Source organism: Micropterus dolomieu, linkage group LG09 (genome assembly GCF_021292245.1).
Source record: "Micropterus dolomieu isolate WLL.071019.BEF.003 ecotype Adirondacks linkage group LG09, ASM2129224v1, whole genome shotgun sequence".
NCBI classification, from domain to species: Eukaryota; Metazoa; Chordata; class Actinopteri; order Centrarchiformes; family Centrarchidae; genus Micropterus; species Micropterus dolomieu.
Window position 1 is genome coordinate 15,917,469 of NC_060158.1, and position 18,484 is coordinate 15,935,952.

The 18,484-nt window shown below is 40.3% G+C and overlaps 1 protein-coding gene and 1 non-coding gene across 2 annotated transcripts; one reads left to right on the plus strand and one right to left on the minus strand.

Moving 5' to 3' along the window:
* The first annotated feature begins 689 nt into the window (after window positions 1-689).
* On the plus strand, window positions 690-18,184 carry grinaa (glutamate receptor, ionotropic, N-methyl D-aspartate-associated protein 1a (glutamate binding)). Its single transcript, XM_046059463.1, has 7 exons — window positions 690-847; window positions 9,411-9,743; window positions 10,265-10,380; window positions 10,503-10,703; window positions 12,116-12,244; window positions 12,682-12,825; window positions 16,401-18,184. Exons 2-7 carry the CDS (start codon window positions 9,440-9,442, stop codon window positions 16,548-16,550), a joined length of 1,044 nt encoding a protein of 347 aa, XP_045915419.1. The 5' UTR covers window positions 690-847; window positions 9,411-9,439; the 3' UTR covers window positions 16,551-18,184.
* trnae-cuc lies at window positions 5,594-5,665 on the minus strand. The gene has a single exon. It is a non-coding gene; the product is annotated as a tRNA-Glu (tRNA).
* Window positions 18,185-18,484: the final 300 nt, after the last annotated feature.

The following is an 18,484-nucleotide window of genomic DNA, read 5'->3' on the forward strand; positions in this document are numbered from 1 at the left end:
AAAACCTCCAATAGAAGTGAAAGTCTTGTATTCAAAATCCTACTTAAGGGGCAACATGGGTATTTTTCAACCATATTTTCCAATGTTTTTGTGTCTATGTGACTAATTGGGAAAAACAGTTAAACAATCTTATCAAGTAGGGGTCTGTGGTCTAATTTGTTTACGATTAGGGGTCCTTGATGTGGTAAGGTTTGAGTACCATTGCACTAAGTTCTTGTCTGTGCCACTGAGAGGGTCAGAAAGTTATTACAAATGTCTGACTGCATTGTGGAAAGGACTCATACAGAGATAGACCCAAGATCATTACTTTCCTTTTACCCTGCTGGGGTAAGCAACAGAGCTTTGTTCCACCCCTCTCTTCAGTTCTCCCCCAAAACATATTTTCATGCGCAGTGAGTGCACCGGTCAGGTAGGCCAGCCAATTCGTGCTTATTACAGTTCAGCGACAGCCACAGATAAGGGATATTTTTTTCTTCATGTGTCAGAGCATTTGAAATAAATAAATTGCCTACCCCAGCTTAAAGTTAAAGTGTACCATACTAGAATATGAGTAGGCTACTAGTACAACACTAACTACCCTGTTGATATTATATATTGCATTTTTTAAAAAGATATTTAATACTGATGTAACGTGTTGCGGTTGGTCATGGCGTAACTGGTTTCGAGGTTCAGACCCCCCTGGCTCGTTCCTAACAACACGGAGATTCCCACACACCACGTGACGGCGTCGTGTTGCGTCGTCAGCGGCTGCTCTTAAACCAGTTGTTGTTTCAGTCTGTCCAGCGCTGGTGGAGGAGGAGGAGGGAGAGTTAATGTCGGCAGTTACTCTGAAAAAAACACATTAAAGGTAAGGATGAGTTTCGTGAGGACGTATTAGTGTTAGTAGAATTTAACTGTTTTCATGAAATGGCTGTGTGGCTGCGAGCACTGCTTTGGTTAGCGTCGGTCAGCATCGCCAACGGCCGCTTAACGTCTGGCAGAAAGCGGTAATTTAACAAAACAGGAAACGTTAGCATTAGCAGAAAGGTATCTATATATCTAGAAACAGTAAGTCACAAAGAAAATAAATATGGCTTTAAAATGAGCTGACAGCTCAGAACTGTAATGTTATATGTGGGGGCGCATCGCGTGGTCGTCGTCGTAAAAATATATATCTTGGATCGATTCGTCAGGGCGAGCAGGGATACCGCACAATCTCTGACAGATGATCAATATTTTTGTACAGTGACAATCTTGCTAGCTTGTGGCTGGTTATGTGTGAGTTTGATGTAACGGATCTTCGCAGTGTCGCATTTGACTGCGGTGGTGGTGAGGCCTAGATGATGCTGCGCCTCTACAGGTGCACCATGAAAACGGGGCTTACTGTAAATGTTAGACTCATTTTTCAGATCCAGTATAACCTCTAAATAGATGTCTTACCCTGCATTTGGCCCAGATTGATGTTTGAGTTAGTCTCCCTTGCGTTTTGATGTGTTGTAAGTCTCTGTGCAGGACATTTTATTAAAATCTGTGGTGCTTTTCAGCTATAATATCAGTGATTTGTTTCCACCTGACCTAGCAGATATTGGCAACATATTATTATACTTTCTAGAATTGAAACGATGATTAGGTTAATCAACTATTTTGTTAGGGGATTAATTATAAATTTTCAAGCAAAAATGCCAACATTCAGTGGTTCCAGCTTCCCAAATGTTAATGTTTTGTAAGCCTTCTATGATAATAAAATTAAAGTTCTTTAGATTTTGAACTGTTGTTTGGACAAAGCAAGACATTCAACGACTTCACCTTGGGCTTTAGAAAACAGGTTAGACAGGTATCAAGTAATTTCACTTAATTAGAGAAACAGGAAAATCAGAAAAATGCAGAAAAGATGTTGTGTATGTGAGGAATGTAGGGGTTTGTTCACACTGCAGGTAAATCAGATCTGTCCGCAGTGTTATTTGTATTCTGTTCATTGGCTCTACTTCCCTGGCAGCTTGTTACTAGGACATGCATGATGATGCAAACAATTTTGCTCTCTTTATAATAAAGCTTTAAGTTGAGTTGCTGTACATAACTGGCTGCAGCTTCTTGATTTGTTGAGTCAGGGATTCTTTATGAACATTTTTTCAGTGTTGATGGTTACAGTAAAACTATCATTAGTGAATAATCATTTAATGGAAGAACAAGGTGAGGAGAGATCTAATAAGTGATTTAATGGATGTTTCTGCTGTTGTGTTACAATCCGACTGTTAAACAGACTGAAATTGAGTCCAGGATTACTCAATTTCTATTGTAGTCATTGAAACTAACTGCCTCATCTTGCAAAAAGCATTTATGTATTTGTTCTGTTGATGGCGTATAGGAGAGGAGGGCTATTTAACATTTTGGATGACTGTTTTGCTTACACTTCAGTTCTGTTTGATAAGATTTGGATTTTCAAGGATCAGTGGGCTTATATTGACCAGTCGAGAACAATAAAGCTGAGCTATCTTGCCAACACCGCCTCCTGAAATTGGCAACTGCTTACACATTGTAAGGAATGAATAGTCAATTTCATCTCTAAGCTAGTGATAAACAAGCGCTTTGTTAAGAACTGTGCTCCAGCAGTGTGTCACTTCCACTAGGATTTTTTTATTTTTTTTAAACAAAATACTTTCAATTTGTAATGACATTTATTTCTTGTTATTATAACATGGCCCCTTATTTTGTTTCAACAAGAAAACATCCTTATAATAAAATGTTAATAGATAAGCTTGTATTAAAACCATAAACTTGCTTGTCAGTATAATGAGAAATAAACAGTCAGCACAAGAAAACACAATAACATATTGTTCAAAATATGATATTTAAGCAAAAATATCTCTCCTGTTATAAAGGGAAATTAAGATGTCTTTTGTGGTGGCAGCAGTATGTTGCAATACTACGCTAACCTACCTAAAGTGCAGCCTTCTGTCACAAGGCCAAGGTCCAAGTGACAGTTTCGTAATAGGACTCAAAATGTTATCATTGTGCACTGAGGGCTTTGAGGAGTTGGTGCGGTGTGTGAGACAACCATGTGAGACTTTTTTTTTTTTAACCCCCACCAGTTGCAAAACTCTTTCACTCATCATGTGACTGTGAAACAGCATTTTGCATGTCACAGTGAAGTCCTGAAGTGTTAGTTTGTAGCTTTAATAATTGCATGTTCAAACATTGTATACTTGATCTTTAAAATTAATGGAATCTTAATTTTATTTTCCCTCTTAAGTTATCATCCATCAGAGATTCCTTCTGCTTCCTACTTTTAATGTCTTGTGGCACCACATTATGTTAACATGTTGACCTCTGTGTGGGCCTCACTGCTTTGTCTGGCAGTTCCTGTTATGTCACTGCCTATCATGGTGATGTTCAGGCATGCACATAGCATGTTGTATATGGGTTTGTTGAGGTATTGTGCTAGCCACTGAATCCTACCCTTTAACCTAATTCCCCTAGCGATAGCTATCAGCAGCAGCCGGGATAGTGGCACTGTCGTTATCCACAGCGTCAGGATGTCTCTCCTAAGAGGATTTGAGATCTCCCACATAATGCTCGTAAATCTGCACAAACAGTGCCTCAAACTAACTCGCCACTCTTTAATAAAAAAAAATTAAAAAAAGTTTAAAAAAAATGTTGACTGAGTATACTTTCACCACTTCTCAGAAATGGAAGTGAAACTTGTGGTTATTGAATTGAACTTTTGCACTTGTGAGATGATTGGCTTGCAGAGACTGATGTCCTTTACTTAAGGCCTTTAACCTTTTTCTTTTTTCCCCCGATTTTTACTTTATTAAATCAAGTACAACTATCAATGTCTTAAGACATATACATTTGTTGTCAAATTATCAGAGGAGAAGGCCGTCTCTACTGATCTAGCTGTCGTGACTTCATGGACATAATTCAACATTAGTGTCCCATTCTCTTGACTGTGTGCTGTGTTACTCTGCAGGTAATCCATCATACACATGAAAAGCTACAAACAGACCAGTACGGATCAGTTCACTACTAAAAACCACTGTCGAGGTGAAGTTACTGTTAAAAATGACTTACAGAGTTAGTTGAAGTTCTTGTTTTACACATGTGACAAGATTACCCTCGTGTGATGCATAGCAGTGGAGCACACTAGAGCTGAAATGATTGATTGACAGAAAAATGATGTGCAACTATTTTAAGAAATGCCAAATATTCCCTAGTTACAATGTGTCAATTGTGAGGTTAACTTGTAATAATATAAACGGAATATCTTTGAATCTCATGATTGTTAGTTAAAGACCTAGAGCGCAGTTTAATGCTTCTTTCATCAGTAAGATCATTTTCATATTTGAATTTAGTCTTACTGCCCAGCATCAATCTAACATCAATGGCAAATCCTCTCAGGTGTCGAGTTACAAACTGAAATGTTTTACATGGACATTGAACAGGGAGGGGATCACATGCATTGACAGTGTATGTCACATGATTAGTTAAGGACTCCTGGGTTATTCAGTTAGTTCTTCATGTTGACTGATAACTTGTGGTACACAAGCAAAAGCAAATAAAACCTTTGTTGTATTACTGAGTAGGGTGTGTCTGTTCAGATCAAGAGAGTGATCCTTTTCAAGCTAAACTGATATTGACTACAGTACATACATTTCACTGACAGATCAATGGATTTTTCAAGTAATTCAGCAAAACTGCTGTACTCAGTGTACTCCCCCCCCCCCCCCCCCCCCAAACACCATCATTGTTGTCTGGGAGGGATTTGGCTCCTCAGACAGTGATTGTAATCTGTTATGATCTTAATGGAGACTGTCAGTATGAAGCAGAGCCAGCACTTGCCATGTTTGTCTTCGGTCTCTCGCTGCACTGTCCTAGTGATGGACAGACGGGGATCACAGTGGAGTCTGCATAAGTTTGCCAGGGTGAAATAGAGCAGAGTTGCATAACGCCCAGTTTGGTATGGCCTGGAAAGAGGGGGAGAGAAGGACAGAAGGATTGTAAACATAGTTTATAGCTATGTAACCTACCACTGAATGGATCTTTTTGTACTCCAGTGTATTTCTTTGATTGGTGGTGTGCTTGCTCGTGTATGAACTGTCTGCACAGCTGTATTGTATATACATGCGGCAGCTCTAGCACAGGCCTATGCGCCAATGTAAAGTTAGTCTGCTGCCCACTCAAGCTCTTCTTTTGAAGTCAGCAATTAGGGGAATGGCTTTTGGCTGCCATCCTGTTCAGCTAAAGTTTTCCTCTGCGGACTGTAGGCCTTTATGTGAAACCTGCATAGCGCATTTGAAAGTGCCAACCAACCTTATAAATCTGACCTCACTTGGAGAGAGATTTCCATTTTCTAGTGTGCAGCGCTGAGTCACATGTCACATATTTATTTCTTTAGTCTTAGTCCTATGTCAAATGTCCGTGTTAGTTTTTTATTATATTTAGTCAACCTCATCAAATTTTAGTTTACTAAAAGTCTGAGCACGTCAGTTTTACCCTAGTCAGTGAAAGCCAACTATTTTAGGATACTTTTAGTTACATTTACATTTACTCATTTGGCAGAAGCTTTTATCCAAAGCGACTTCCATTTGAGGAACAACAACAGAGAAAATTCCTATTCCCTGACCGGGAATCGATCCCGGGCCGCGGCAGTGAGAGCGCTGAATCCTAACCACTAGACCACCAGGGATTGAAAACTGTTGACATTTTAGTCTGGTTTACTCATCAGAGTTTATTGAACATTTCAGTCAATCTGGTCTAGCCAAAACCAATAATTATATGTAACTGTATTCATACTTATTTCACATTATCTGATGAAAAACACAGGTTGAATGATTCACAACACTACCTACGTACTAGTTTCCTTAAAATAAGTAAACAACCAAATATTTTGTTAAACCTTCTCACTTTCTTTGTGCTGAGCCTTAAAGGTACAATGTGTAGGATTTGGCAAGAATTTTAGTTTAAAAAATTAACATTATTTACAGAATGTGAAGAATTAACCTTTCTATGTACTGTGTTAAAGAGAGATCGACAGAAATTAATATTATAATATAAAAATAATAATGTTAATCTGCTAGCCACGGGTCGTCCTGTGTTGTTAAAACCACTTGATAGTGAGTCACTGTAGCGTCCAGACTAGGGCTGGCCCGAATGTCTTTTGTTGTCGTGATCAGGCAGAAATCTCAGCACAAATCCACATGTTAACTTGTGCAGCGCCGATAAAGTGCAGCTCACAGTCCCAAACAGAGCCAGATTGTGCTTCAGGTTTTAGATGGTTATAATGCAAAACTGTAACAGCGAGTCTGCTGGCTGTGTCTCAGCGTGCGCTGGGGTGGGAGGGGTTACTTTACTATCACGCCGTATGCCGAGTTGGATTATCTGCGTGGAGATGTTCAACGTTATCAGGATATAGGATGTGTGGCACTTTAAAAAGTTATCCTACAAAGCGCGATTGAGAGATCAGCAAGCCGTTTGTGACGGAGAGGATAGATGGACCTGTACTGCGGGAACTGGTGTGCAGCCAGCTAGTGTTAGTGACTGTAGTAACAGCATGAGGAGACACGCTCCGTTGTAGTCAGCGCTCAGGTCGGTTCTGTTTGTCATTTACTAAGTGATAGTAATAAAAAAAACACACCTTTCGTCCCAGATGCATCCTATAGATTATTTCTCTTCATTCTAAACACATTTTCTATTGTCCCCAGCATGACAAGACGCTGTTAGTCTCGAGCCCTGATTACACATTGTACCTTTTTAATGTGTCTCTTCAGGTTTGTGGTACCAGCTATTTTATGACCACTTTACTTCCCTGCATTCAGTTTTTTTCTCCTCATTGTATTGAAAATGGGCCCAAATATCAACTTGTTTCTTTCTCCCAAGCCCATATTGTTAACTTTAACTTGGTTTCTGTAAACGCAACAGATACGCTCTCATTTTAATCTATGCAGCTGTCTGTCTGCACCGGCTCCGTGCAGGCTCACGTCTCAGCTGTGTCTCACGGCCTGTGTGACCGTTTAAGTGGTGGCTAGAATAACTGGTGATAGTCCCACATGTGCCGCAGGCGTGGCTTCAGAATCCACTGACTGCTAACCAGGAAATATGTTATAATAAATTTGTTTATCTATGTAATGTATATGTAGATATATGCTTCTGAATGTAGTTTGTAGGCTACATCATTAGCTGCTCGATGATTCACAGGGACCTCTCCCACCTGCAAATTAGTTCAAAGCGAGGACTTTGAGCGTGATCATGGAGGTAACTGTGTCACTGTTCAAAAAACAGGCCGAGGTGTTTGACGATCAGATGGACCGCAAAGTGGAGACCAAAGTAAACTGTGGCAGAGCGTCCAGATTAACATGTGATACAGCTTCGTTCGATCATCGATCCCGTTTATATTCTGCTATCTTTGCCAACATTTACCAACATTGTCTTGCCAGTCAACATTTGTATCATGTATCGTTATTTATCTGACGTCGAGTTGATGTGAAAACAGTTTATCATACAGCCTGTAAGTGAAACAGTCTTGTACTGTACATGCTCAAATTAACTTGTGATACAACAGCTGTATCTACCGTCGCTCATGTCTCATATAACTCACTCATTTAGCAAAAACAGAAGTGGGAACCAGGGATATAGAAACTGTTATCAGCTGAGGATGGTGTAGGCTATACGATGTAGCATAACTGATGTGAAAGTAGGTTGAACAGAGATTACAAATAAAATGTGAGTGAATCGTGTTACTGTAGCCATACAATATATAGCTGGACAACATATTTTAGAAATAATGGCTGTATTTCCTACCTGTCACTATTAAGACCCACCACCTGATAAAATGTTTGACAATCATCTGCTTTTTTTCCCCCCTTTCAGATTGAGTGAAGTAGCCTAGGCTATCTGCAGTCTGTAGCAAACAGCGGGAGACTTTAGCCTACTACTGTAGAGGTTGTAGGCTACACTTTGGAATGAAATCATTCAAATCATAGTGTGTTCTGAAATATGTTGTCCAGCTATATATTGTTTGGCTACAGTAACACGAAAAATTGTAATACTACTCAATCTCATCACGATTAATTGTCATGTTGGTTTTTACGACTGTTTTGCAAGTTATTGGTTTAAGAGTTTTTATTTTATATTATTAAATCGTATACAATATAGCCTAATGATTCATTCAAACAACAAAGAACTGATTCATTTTGTTCTTATAACATTTTAAAGATTTTAAAATACTGATACTGAATAATTGATTTGATTTTGTCATGAATGAATGTGCTGTTTGCTTCTGCATGTTTAAAAACACAAAGACAGGGAGGGACTCATTGCAGATATTGATTAGCATTTACAGTAGCCAATAGCGCTGAATGTGTGTTACGCCTCCCCATCCTACTCTGTGCAGACTGGTTCAGTTCTCACTGAGTGAACACTACGGCCAGACTGGGACCCAACACAGCCTCTGAGACTAACAGAGGCCAGTTTAATGACTATATAATAATTTCTTGACGGGTTTGGTTCTTTGCATCTTTGCAGAGGTGTCAAGTTAAACACAATACACTCCCCAGGTGCTCCGAGCTCCCAGTCCGGGCTGAGTTAGCTATGACCACTAGGCTAACTGAGCTAATTAGATAACGGCAGCTAGTTAGCCATGGTTAGCAGTTACTTTAATAACAAGTAACACTTTGTGTTCATCAGGAACCTCCGTAAATCACAGAAAGTGAACTTTTGTCACTTCTATAAGCTGAGGGATAAGACTGATGTCAGCTAAAAGGTAGAAGAAGGAAAATGCAGTAACGGGTGATGCGCTTGCCTACTTGACCTTAATGTTTCCACACCTGACCTTAAACACAGGATATATCATGACGTATAATCAACCAAATGACCATTACCTATCAATCAGCACATTCAAATCTCAGACAAGCGTTTATACTATTACAGTGATTTAACTAATACTTAACTTGCCACTAACTAAGCTTTGTTTTTTTGGCAGCTTTGACAATCATTGAGACCTCCATTAAGATTTAGGTTTTATCTGCTATTTGAGTGAATACAAGACATATTTTAACAAAATCAAAATCAATCCAAAAAAAGCAAGGTAAACAAGCATAAAATGATGATATAGCTGGAATTTAGTTTGTGAAATAGAACGGCAATGTGCTGTAGCTCTGCTCCACACCTCTATCCTCTCCCTGCTGCATTGTCACCTTTTTAATCAGGCAGATGCAGTGCTTGTGTCTTTGCCAGTCTCGCCTAGATAGTGTACCGTCATTACTTTTTCTCTGCTTCCTTCTGGCACATTTGAGTTGTAATAAAGATGTTGAAATTGTGTGAATATTCAGTGTGAACATAAGTTTAAGATTTAATTTCCTTACCTGTATGTTTGTGCTGGATACTATGTTGTTGTTTTTTTAAGTGAACTTTTCCTATTTCTCTTCTTTTCATAGATTGATCTAGCAGCAAAGTGAGCCATACCATGTCTCAGGACAAAAGTGGATACCCTGTTATGGGTGAGACCAACCCACTTCATAACAACATCTATGGACCCCCTCAGCCAGGTTTCGGTATGCCCCCTCCTAACTATAGTCAAGCCCCAGGGGGACCGTACCCACCAGCAGCTGGCTATGGACAACCGGGTTTCCCCCAAGCAGGCCCAGGTTTCGCCCCTGGTCCCTACCCTCAGATGCCTTACCCTCAGATGCCCTACCCTCAGGGGCCCTACCCTCAGGGGCCTTATCAGCAAGGACTCGCACAGCCAGGCTTTGCAGGTGACAGCACAGGTGAGTGTTTAAGTAAAGAGAGGCCTATATGACATTTCTCTTTCTGTGCTATCTTAATCTTTTGTTATTAGATACCTGAATGTATCACAGAGGCGATAAACCAGGACATAGCCAAATAACGGGCTGTACCTGAAAGTAAGCACATCATGCCATTTGACACTGCTTATTATCCATTTTCAGTTACAAAACAAACACAAAAACGATGTGCTCATCTAAAGTAGTGTTCATTTATTACCTTAACATATCTTTTCCTCTTTGTGCCATAAAGCTGTCTCAGTTTTACTGTGTAAAGGGATTTACACACTGTATACTCGATGTTAAAAACCGTAAAAGCACTTTTTATCCAGCAAGGAAACACGTTACTGGCTCCACTTTACATAAATCTTACCACAGATGACTGGGCAATCAATCAGATGATCAATACTAAAGTCAGTGTGCCGAAAACACCACAGACGTGTCCATTTGTTTAGTCTAGTTGATTTTTAAACCCTAATTGACGTCCTGTTATTGTTGGTCACCAGCACCTCCCGGCAGCCCTGGTTACCATGGTGATGGGCCTCCATCTTACTATGACAATGAGGAGTTCACCAGCTCAAGCTTTGAGGATAAGAGCATCCGACAAGCCTTCATCAGAAAAGTAGGTCCTTTACCGTGTCGGATAAATTAAATGGGTCAGATAAAGATGCACGTATCGTGTGTAATATAAGGTCATATCGGAGCATAATGTTTTCATCTCACCTAATACCTCTTTCCGACCAGGTCTTCCTGGTTCTCACAGTGCAGCTGCTGGTCACTTTCTCCTTCGTTGCCGTCTTCACCTTTGTCGACGACGCCAAGCTGTTTGTGCGACGCAATCCGTGGACATACTATGTGTCCTACGCAGTCTTCTTCGTGTCTCTGATTGTCCTCAGCTGCTGTGGAGATTTCCGCCGCAAGCACCCCTGGAACCTGGTTGCACTGGTAAGAACTTGTCCTAATACCAAACCATAAAAAAGTATGGATTACCCATTGTAAAAGTCTGTTTATGTAATGAATAAACTAATTCATGACTTCTCACGTGTACATACTGTGTTTCACTATATTTATATAAGCTGATTTTTAGATTTAAAAAAGTAAATTTCCCTTTACCCCCCTAAATTCTGAAATAGCATTTACGTGGCCCTTTCTAAGCATTTAGGCACACTTCAGATAAGACAAGAAGGCACCTTGATCTCTTGGACAATTCTCACAATTTTCTAATTCTTTATAGCCTAAATAATTGAGTCATCAAGAAGATAATGGACAGATAAATTGGCTTTGTTCATGGAAGACATTTGACATGTCACAGTAGCAAAAGCATAGGTGTAAATAATGAAATGACGGAAGGCTAAATTCCATTTAGCTGCTTCAGTTTCAGGGTCCTGGTATTGTACATGCAAGACCACCGTCATGGCTTACTGGGACATTTGAATAGAAAATAGCCATGCTTAGTATAATTAGTAACACCCTTTCTTTTCCTACAAGTCAAAATGTATGTGCTGTGAAAAAGGGCTATACGTTTGTTATCGTTCAGTATTTAAATGCTTAATTAAACAATCAAAAACGTTACAGGCAAGCTAATACTTATGTCGATATTGATCACTTTAATTTACATGAACTAGCCTTTATTTATTGCCGTGTTTCAGAAAACATCCATCTAACAGATAGCAAGCAAACATAGGTTTTTGCTGAGCAATAAAACAATAATGATAATTATTGCGATATAATTTTCCTAAATCAATATAACAAATGTTCTTTGTTTAATTCATTTGAATCACGAATGAATTAGCACTTAATTTTTCTATTTTGTTAAGGAAAAAGGGACTGAAAAGATTTTACTTAATTTTACTCATGAATATTTGTTGAAAAAAGATTTTGTTTTGAATTTCCTGCCTCAGATTTGTTAAGTGATCCACTGTTTGGTGGTGTTTGCCATGTTCTGACCATAGAGAAAAGTTTAAAACAAAAAATTAACCATCTGGTTTCTACATTTGCTCTGGAGCAATCAGTTTAAAATCAGCCTTAAAACTTGAAATAAATAATGATTTGACATGTAATGTGATAATTATCGATATTAAGTGATATCAAATTTTTTATCATGATAACATTTTTGGCTAATCGGCCAGCCCTATATCCTTATAATACAGACAATAGAAAGTAATGTGTATCAATAACTGTATACATATTAATTGTGTAACTAGATCTTTGCAAATATAAAACACTAGTTGGCACTCTTCATCCCCAGGCTGCTACGGCACATTTTAAAAGTGTGAATCTACAACATGTCACCCGAATCTACAACACGTAATGTGCGTCATAAGTGATGTTAATTTACTGTTTTCTGTGTCTTGCAGTCCATCCTGACCCTAAGCCTGTCCTACATGGTGGGCATGATTGCCAGTTTTTATGACACAGAGACTGTCATCATGGCCGTGGGCATCACTGCAATGGTCTGCTTCACTGTCGTCCTCTTCTCACTACAGGTCAGCACACACCAACAGCTGCCTGGATAAATGGATTTAAAAGTCTACACGCACAGACATCGTTCCTATTGTTCTATGTTAATTGAGTTGTTGGGGGAGCAACCACATCACAGACTCAATAAATTAGACAAAAACAGTAACTTTACATGTAAATAGACTGTATTATAGTATTTTCCACGTGTGTATAAATAGTAAAACAATATTTTTTACATCCTAGTACTGTTGTATTATAATGTATAATAATAGGATGAAAAAGGATACCATACATGTGGGGTAAAGAGATTTTTAAAAGGGCTAAACGAAGAGACAGAAATGGATACAATTAAAACGACTGCGTTTGAAAGAGATTTCAATAAACCCTTTAAGGGGTGGGTTTTATGTCTTATCACAATTTATATTTTCCAACATCTTGTCTTTTCTCTTCGTCTTCACCACAGAGCAAGTATGACTTCACTTCCTGTCGCGGCGTGCTGTTTGTATGCCTGATGGTGCTGTTGCTCTTCTCCATCCTCTGCATCTTCATCCGTCACAGGATCCTGCATATTGTCTATGCCTCACTGGGGGCCCTGCTCTTCACCTGCGTAAGTTTCACATACAATGACAGCCCTTTTCAGTAGCTGTTACTTGTATTCAGTTTTAGCCATTATGTGTAAAGTTTAAGATTTAGTGCTACAGTAATGATCACTTGGATGTCATTACTTGAGGAAGGGCTGTTAATTTTATCCAGTAATTTGATATTTTTTGGGTAATGGCGTCCAGTCATCTGGATACAGTTACTACACAGTCATCACCATTGGCATACAGACAGTTTTCCACCTTCCAGTGAACTTTATTCTGCCAAATAAGGGATAATTAGATCTGCAGGACGTTTAAAGAGTAAAGCGCAAACCGGGTAGGAAAAAGATTCATGCTTAGTAAGAGGAAAGTGGGACACTAACTTTGCTATTAAGATCTGAATATATAACCAAGAGCCAAACTCAACCAAAACAGATGTTAAAACACTACGAAGATTTTATTATATAGAGGGTAAAATACCGCCATGTGATGAACTGGTGACCTGTCCAAGATCTACCCCACCTCTCGCCCAATGTCAGCTGGGAAACCTGGTAAAACTTAGTGCCAGGTTAATTTAAACAAACAAAAGCGCAACAAAGCAACACACGGTGGTGCTGGGGACCAGGAAGATGCAAGCAGTCAGGCCCACAACAATCAGGAAGGGGTGGGTAGGGCTGTCGCGGTGAAATAATATCCACCACAGCAATATGTTGGGGCTCAACAGCGCGGTATGCGGTATTATTGCATTTTTCATCAATGAAGTAATTTGGTGGCATATAGCAGAGTTAGAGTGTCTGCATCTGTCACCTCACTGCACAGCGAGCCGCTAACAGCAGCTTTATGGTCTGAGCAAGCTAGCTGCTGCGTGCTAGTCAACAACATTGCCATTTACCGTGTCTTTTTCAGACGTAGTAATATCATTACCTTCAGGGCATGTCTATCAAGTCAATTTACATACCGCAGCAACGCGCGCGTGTGTCTACCGGTGTGGAGCAGAACGGCTGTCCACAGCTATCCACTGCGCTGAAGTAACGTTATAACTAAATTTACACAGAAACCAACATGGAAAAACAGCTGCAGGCTTCCGACACACTACGCTCCTTAGTTAGTGAGATTCAAATGAGGCTTACTGTCCACAGTTTCTCCATAGACTATCCTTCAGGATCACAACGTTAGTCCAACATCGCCGAGCGTGCTAGCCACATTAGCCGAGCAATATGCTAATGCCAAGTTAGCTAACCTTTAAAATAAACAGTAAAACAACACAACACTTACAGCTTCAGAGTTTGGAGTTAGGTCACGTACAGCCCATGTTATGGTTGTGGAACTTTTGAAACACTCATTAAGTTAACACACCCTGAAGTGTACAGTATGACCATTGCGGTTGTTGCAGTGCTTGCCATCCTCCGCGGTAGGCTTGACCAATAGTGCGGTATTTTAATTATGCGGTTATCACGACAGACCTAGGGGTGGGTTATATGCAATCTGGAGACAGTGGCCAGCAGCCTGTGATTTCCCTGATGGGCTCGGCTCCACTCCACCGGGAAGTACACCCTGCAACAAGACACAGAGATACACACAAACACCCTGGCAGAGGCCCTGGGGCCATCACAATGACAGTCATGCTACAGTAATCTACCAGGAATGTGCGCCTAAAAATCTTCCTTATGATGATAATTAGTGTCTTAGCTGACGCTTTTATCCAAAGCGACTTACAATTGCTAAATAGATCAGAGGTTGCACGACTCTGGAGCGGGGGTTAACATCTTATCCACTGTGCCATTGCCACCTCATATCACTAACCATAATATTGCAAATGGAGAGAAAAAAAAATTACACACACACACACACACACACACAACCCTCTTAGGCATGGAGCTTCACAAGTTGCCACTGGGGTCCTCTTCCACTCCTCCTGATGAGATCACGGAGCTGGTGGATGTTAAGCGCTCCTCCACCTTCCATTTGAGGATTCCCCACAGATGCTCAATAGGGCTTAGGTCTGGAGACATGCTTGGCCAGTCCATCTCCTTTACTCTCAGCTTCTTTAGCAAAGCAGTGGTTCTCTTGGAGGTGTGTTTTGGGTCGTTATCATGTTGGAATACTGCCCTTCCAGTCTCCGAAGGGAGGGGATCATGCTCTGCTTCAGTATGTCACAGTACATGTTGGCATTCATGGTTCCCTCAATGAGCTGTAGCTCCCCAGTGCCGGCAGCACTCATGCAGCCCCAGACCATGACACTCCCACCGCCATGCTTGACTGTAGGCAAGACACACCTGTCTTTGTACTCCTCACCTGGTTGCTGCCACACACGCTTGACACCATCTGAACCAAATAAGTTTATCTTGGTCTCATCAGACCACAGGACATGGTTCCAGTAATTCATGTCCTTAGTCTGCTTGTCTTCAGCTTGTTTGCGGGCTTTCTTGTGCATAATCTTTAGAAGAGACTTCCTTCTGGGACGACAGCCATGTAGACCAAATTGATGCAGTGTGCGGCATGTGGTCTGAGCACTGACAGGCTGACCCCCGACCCCTTCAACCTCTGCAGCAATGCTGGCAGCACTCATACATCTGTTTCCCAAAGACAACCTCTGGATATGATGCTGAGCATGTGCACTCAACTTCTTTGGTCGACCATGGCGAGGCCTGTTCTGAGTGGAACCTGTCCTGTTGAAATGCTGTATGGTCTTGGCCACCGTGCTGCAGCTCAGTTTCAGGGTCTTGGCAATCTTCTTACAGCCTAGGTCATCTTTATGTAGAGCAGCAATTCTTTCTTTCAGATCCTCAGAGTTCTTTGCCATGAGGTGCCATGTTGAACTTCCAGTGACCAGTATGAGGGAGTGTGAGAGTGATAACACCAAATGTAACACACCTGCTCCCCATTCACACCTGAGACCTTGTAACACTAACGAGTCACATGACACCGGGGAGGGAAAATGGCTAATTGGGCCCAATTTTGACATTTTCAATTAGGGGTGTACTCACTTTTGTTGCCAGCGGTTTAGACATTAATGGCTGTGTGATGTGTTATTTTGAGGGGACAGCAAATTTACACTGTTATACAAGCTGTACACTCACTACTTTACATTGTGGAAAAGTGTAATTTCTTCAGTGTTGTCACATGAAAAGATATTCAAATATTTACACAAATGTGAGGGGTGTACTCACTTTTGTGAGATACTGTGTGTGTGTGTGTGTGTGTGTGTGTGTGTGTGTGTTAGGGCTGAACGATTAATTGCATTTGCGATATTATCACAATATTATAAACGAGATTTTCTAATTGCAGCGGCTGCGATTACACTCTGGTCTGCAGAGGAAGCATCAACTTCGCACATTACGCTGTACCTTGACTTGTTGTTGTACAATGGCCTTAAACTTGACAGAAGCGGCATTACAGAAACTTTAGTGTCACTAAGTGAATGTCTGTCCCGAGTTACAGCCTGGTTACAGCCAGTGCTGCTCACCAGCATCGGATGCTGCGGAGGGGGTGTGTGCGCGCACCATATTCATAATGAAAATACATATTTATGTCATTCATCTTTGATCTCAAGTGTAGACTCTCTTGATGACTAATGCCATCCTTTTTTTCTTCTCTGCAGTTTTTGGCCGTGGACACTCAGCTTCTCCTGGGCAACAAGAAGCTGTCCCTGAGTCCAGAGGAGTACATTTTTGCTGCTCTCAACCTCTACACTGACATCATCAACATATTCCTCTACATCCTGGCTATCGTGGGACGCTCCCGTGAATGAGGCCCCACCTTCAAGATAACAGGAGGGAGATAGAGAACTCCTCCCTTTATTGTGAAATGTTGCTAACATGGCCGTTGCTCTCAAACTCCCTTAACTTTTTCTTTCACTTGTTTTCATTATACTCCTCGTCTCTTCTCCTGCCACACACAGTTTTTTTAAAACATAGTTGGTCTGTGCAGGAGATGCAGCCCGTCATGAAATACAGCTGAAAGGGACACTATTTTACACAAATCTTGCCATCAGTGACAGAATGCATTGATCTGTCTTTTCCTCAATTTTGACCACTCTGCTTGTTTTAACTGGTCTCTGCTTCTACTAACAACGACATTATATGTACACACACACACACACCCCTCCAGTTTGGCTCGGCACAGACAGTATAAAACGTGTTATCTTTGGGTGATATTAAACAGAAAAAGAGTGGGGAAGGTGCCGGTAGTGCTTGATATTGATGTAAACCAGCTTTTCCTGAAGAGAAGATGTTAGTGCTAGAAATTGAATCTCCTTCAATTTGCCTCTTTCCCCAAACTTATCTCTCCCTTTCAGTCTGCTGGTGTAAAGTAACTCTGCATGGCAACATTGGAAACAACGGAGGAATATGTGTAGCTTGCTTGTCACAGCTGTAAATAGTAAATTGTGTATTACTGTATATGATACCACTATACCCCCACCCCCACCCCCACCCCCTGAAAGGCATGCTGGAGTGATCCATATGGATATGTTGCTTTTTGGGAAAAATATGCTCTGATATCAGAACTCTGCTTACCCACTATAGTAACTAAAATCTTTTAATGGCAGAAGATTAAAGATCAGTGTTTGATGTGTATGACAAACATGAAGATTAATATTTCTAAAGTATATATTCTTATGGAATATCTTATTAAAAGGAATAAAACGTTTGTTCTGAAATTTCTTTTCAATGATCCAAAGCTGGGCCCCTTACCTTCTTCCTTTCTTTTTTTCCCCCATCTCTGGTCATTAATGTGAAGTGCAAATTTTGTGCTGTATTTATTTCTTCTTATTACAACTAATGTGAATTACTTTTCAAGTATTGTTTTTTCTGACCACATTTATACCAAGCTAATACAAGTATCACAGCTTCTGAATTGATGGACTCCAGCCTTGAAGGAAATGGTACTTATCTATTTATTGATTGATGTAGATAACAGTTTTGCTTTGAAGTTACTATAAGCAAACACAGACGTTGAGGGTGAAACTACAACATACTGGTCACATGCTTGCTCAAAAAAGTGACAGCAACATGCACTGGAAGCCAAAACACACACAACTTGAATGATATATTTAACATTTTTTATTCTGTGATTTCTGTTTTGATTTTTCACTTCTTGCATGACCCTCTCCTCTCATATGCATGTGCGATAATGCACACGGTACAGGTATTCCTGTTATGGAAAGACGCAGTGTTTGGCAGCCCTGTTAGACTTTTTTTAACTCCTGTGTTTGTATCTCACTAATGTGTACATGTGTATAGAACTCCTAAGTGGTTTGATGTGTATAGATTAAGTAATTTTGGGGCTTTTTGGTCTGTTTGCATTGTATATTTGCATTAAATAGAAGTGGAACCACATTCCTCTACACTGCTGTTAGCTTTTCATTAAAACTGATACAATAAAGGTGTTGAACTTTGTGTTTTCATTTACATTATATCTGTTAGACTGTGAAGTCATATTTCTGATAAAACTAAACCGGATGGATTGTAATTACTGCACCCTGACCAATAAATCGGCATAGCCAATAATATCAGCGGGTTTAACGTTAAGAGATGCAACATAAGCGTATACAGTCTGTTGGCCAATACATAGCAAAGTCACAGTACAAAATGCCAAAGATATGTTTGAATTAAAATATAAACATTGTCGCCACTTTGTAGGTTGTAAGCCATAGAGATGAGGTTTTATTCTTCCCAAAGCATA

Excerpts from the sequence above, each read along its gene's own strand:
- grinaa (XM_046059463.1), top strand. The coding sequence starts at position 9,440 with ATGTCTCAGGACAAAAGTGGATACCCTGTTATGGGTGAGACCAACCCA. Across the intron at positions 9,744-10,264 it reads CTTTGCAGGTGACAGCACAG|CACCTCCCGGCAGCCCTGGT; the intron begins GTGAGTGTTTAA and ends GTTGGTCACCAG. Across the intron at positions 10,381-10,502 it reads GACAAGCCTTCATCAGAAAA|GTCTTCCTGGTTCTCACAGT; the intron begins GTAGGTCCTTTA and ends CTTTCCGACCAG.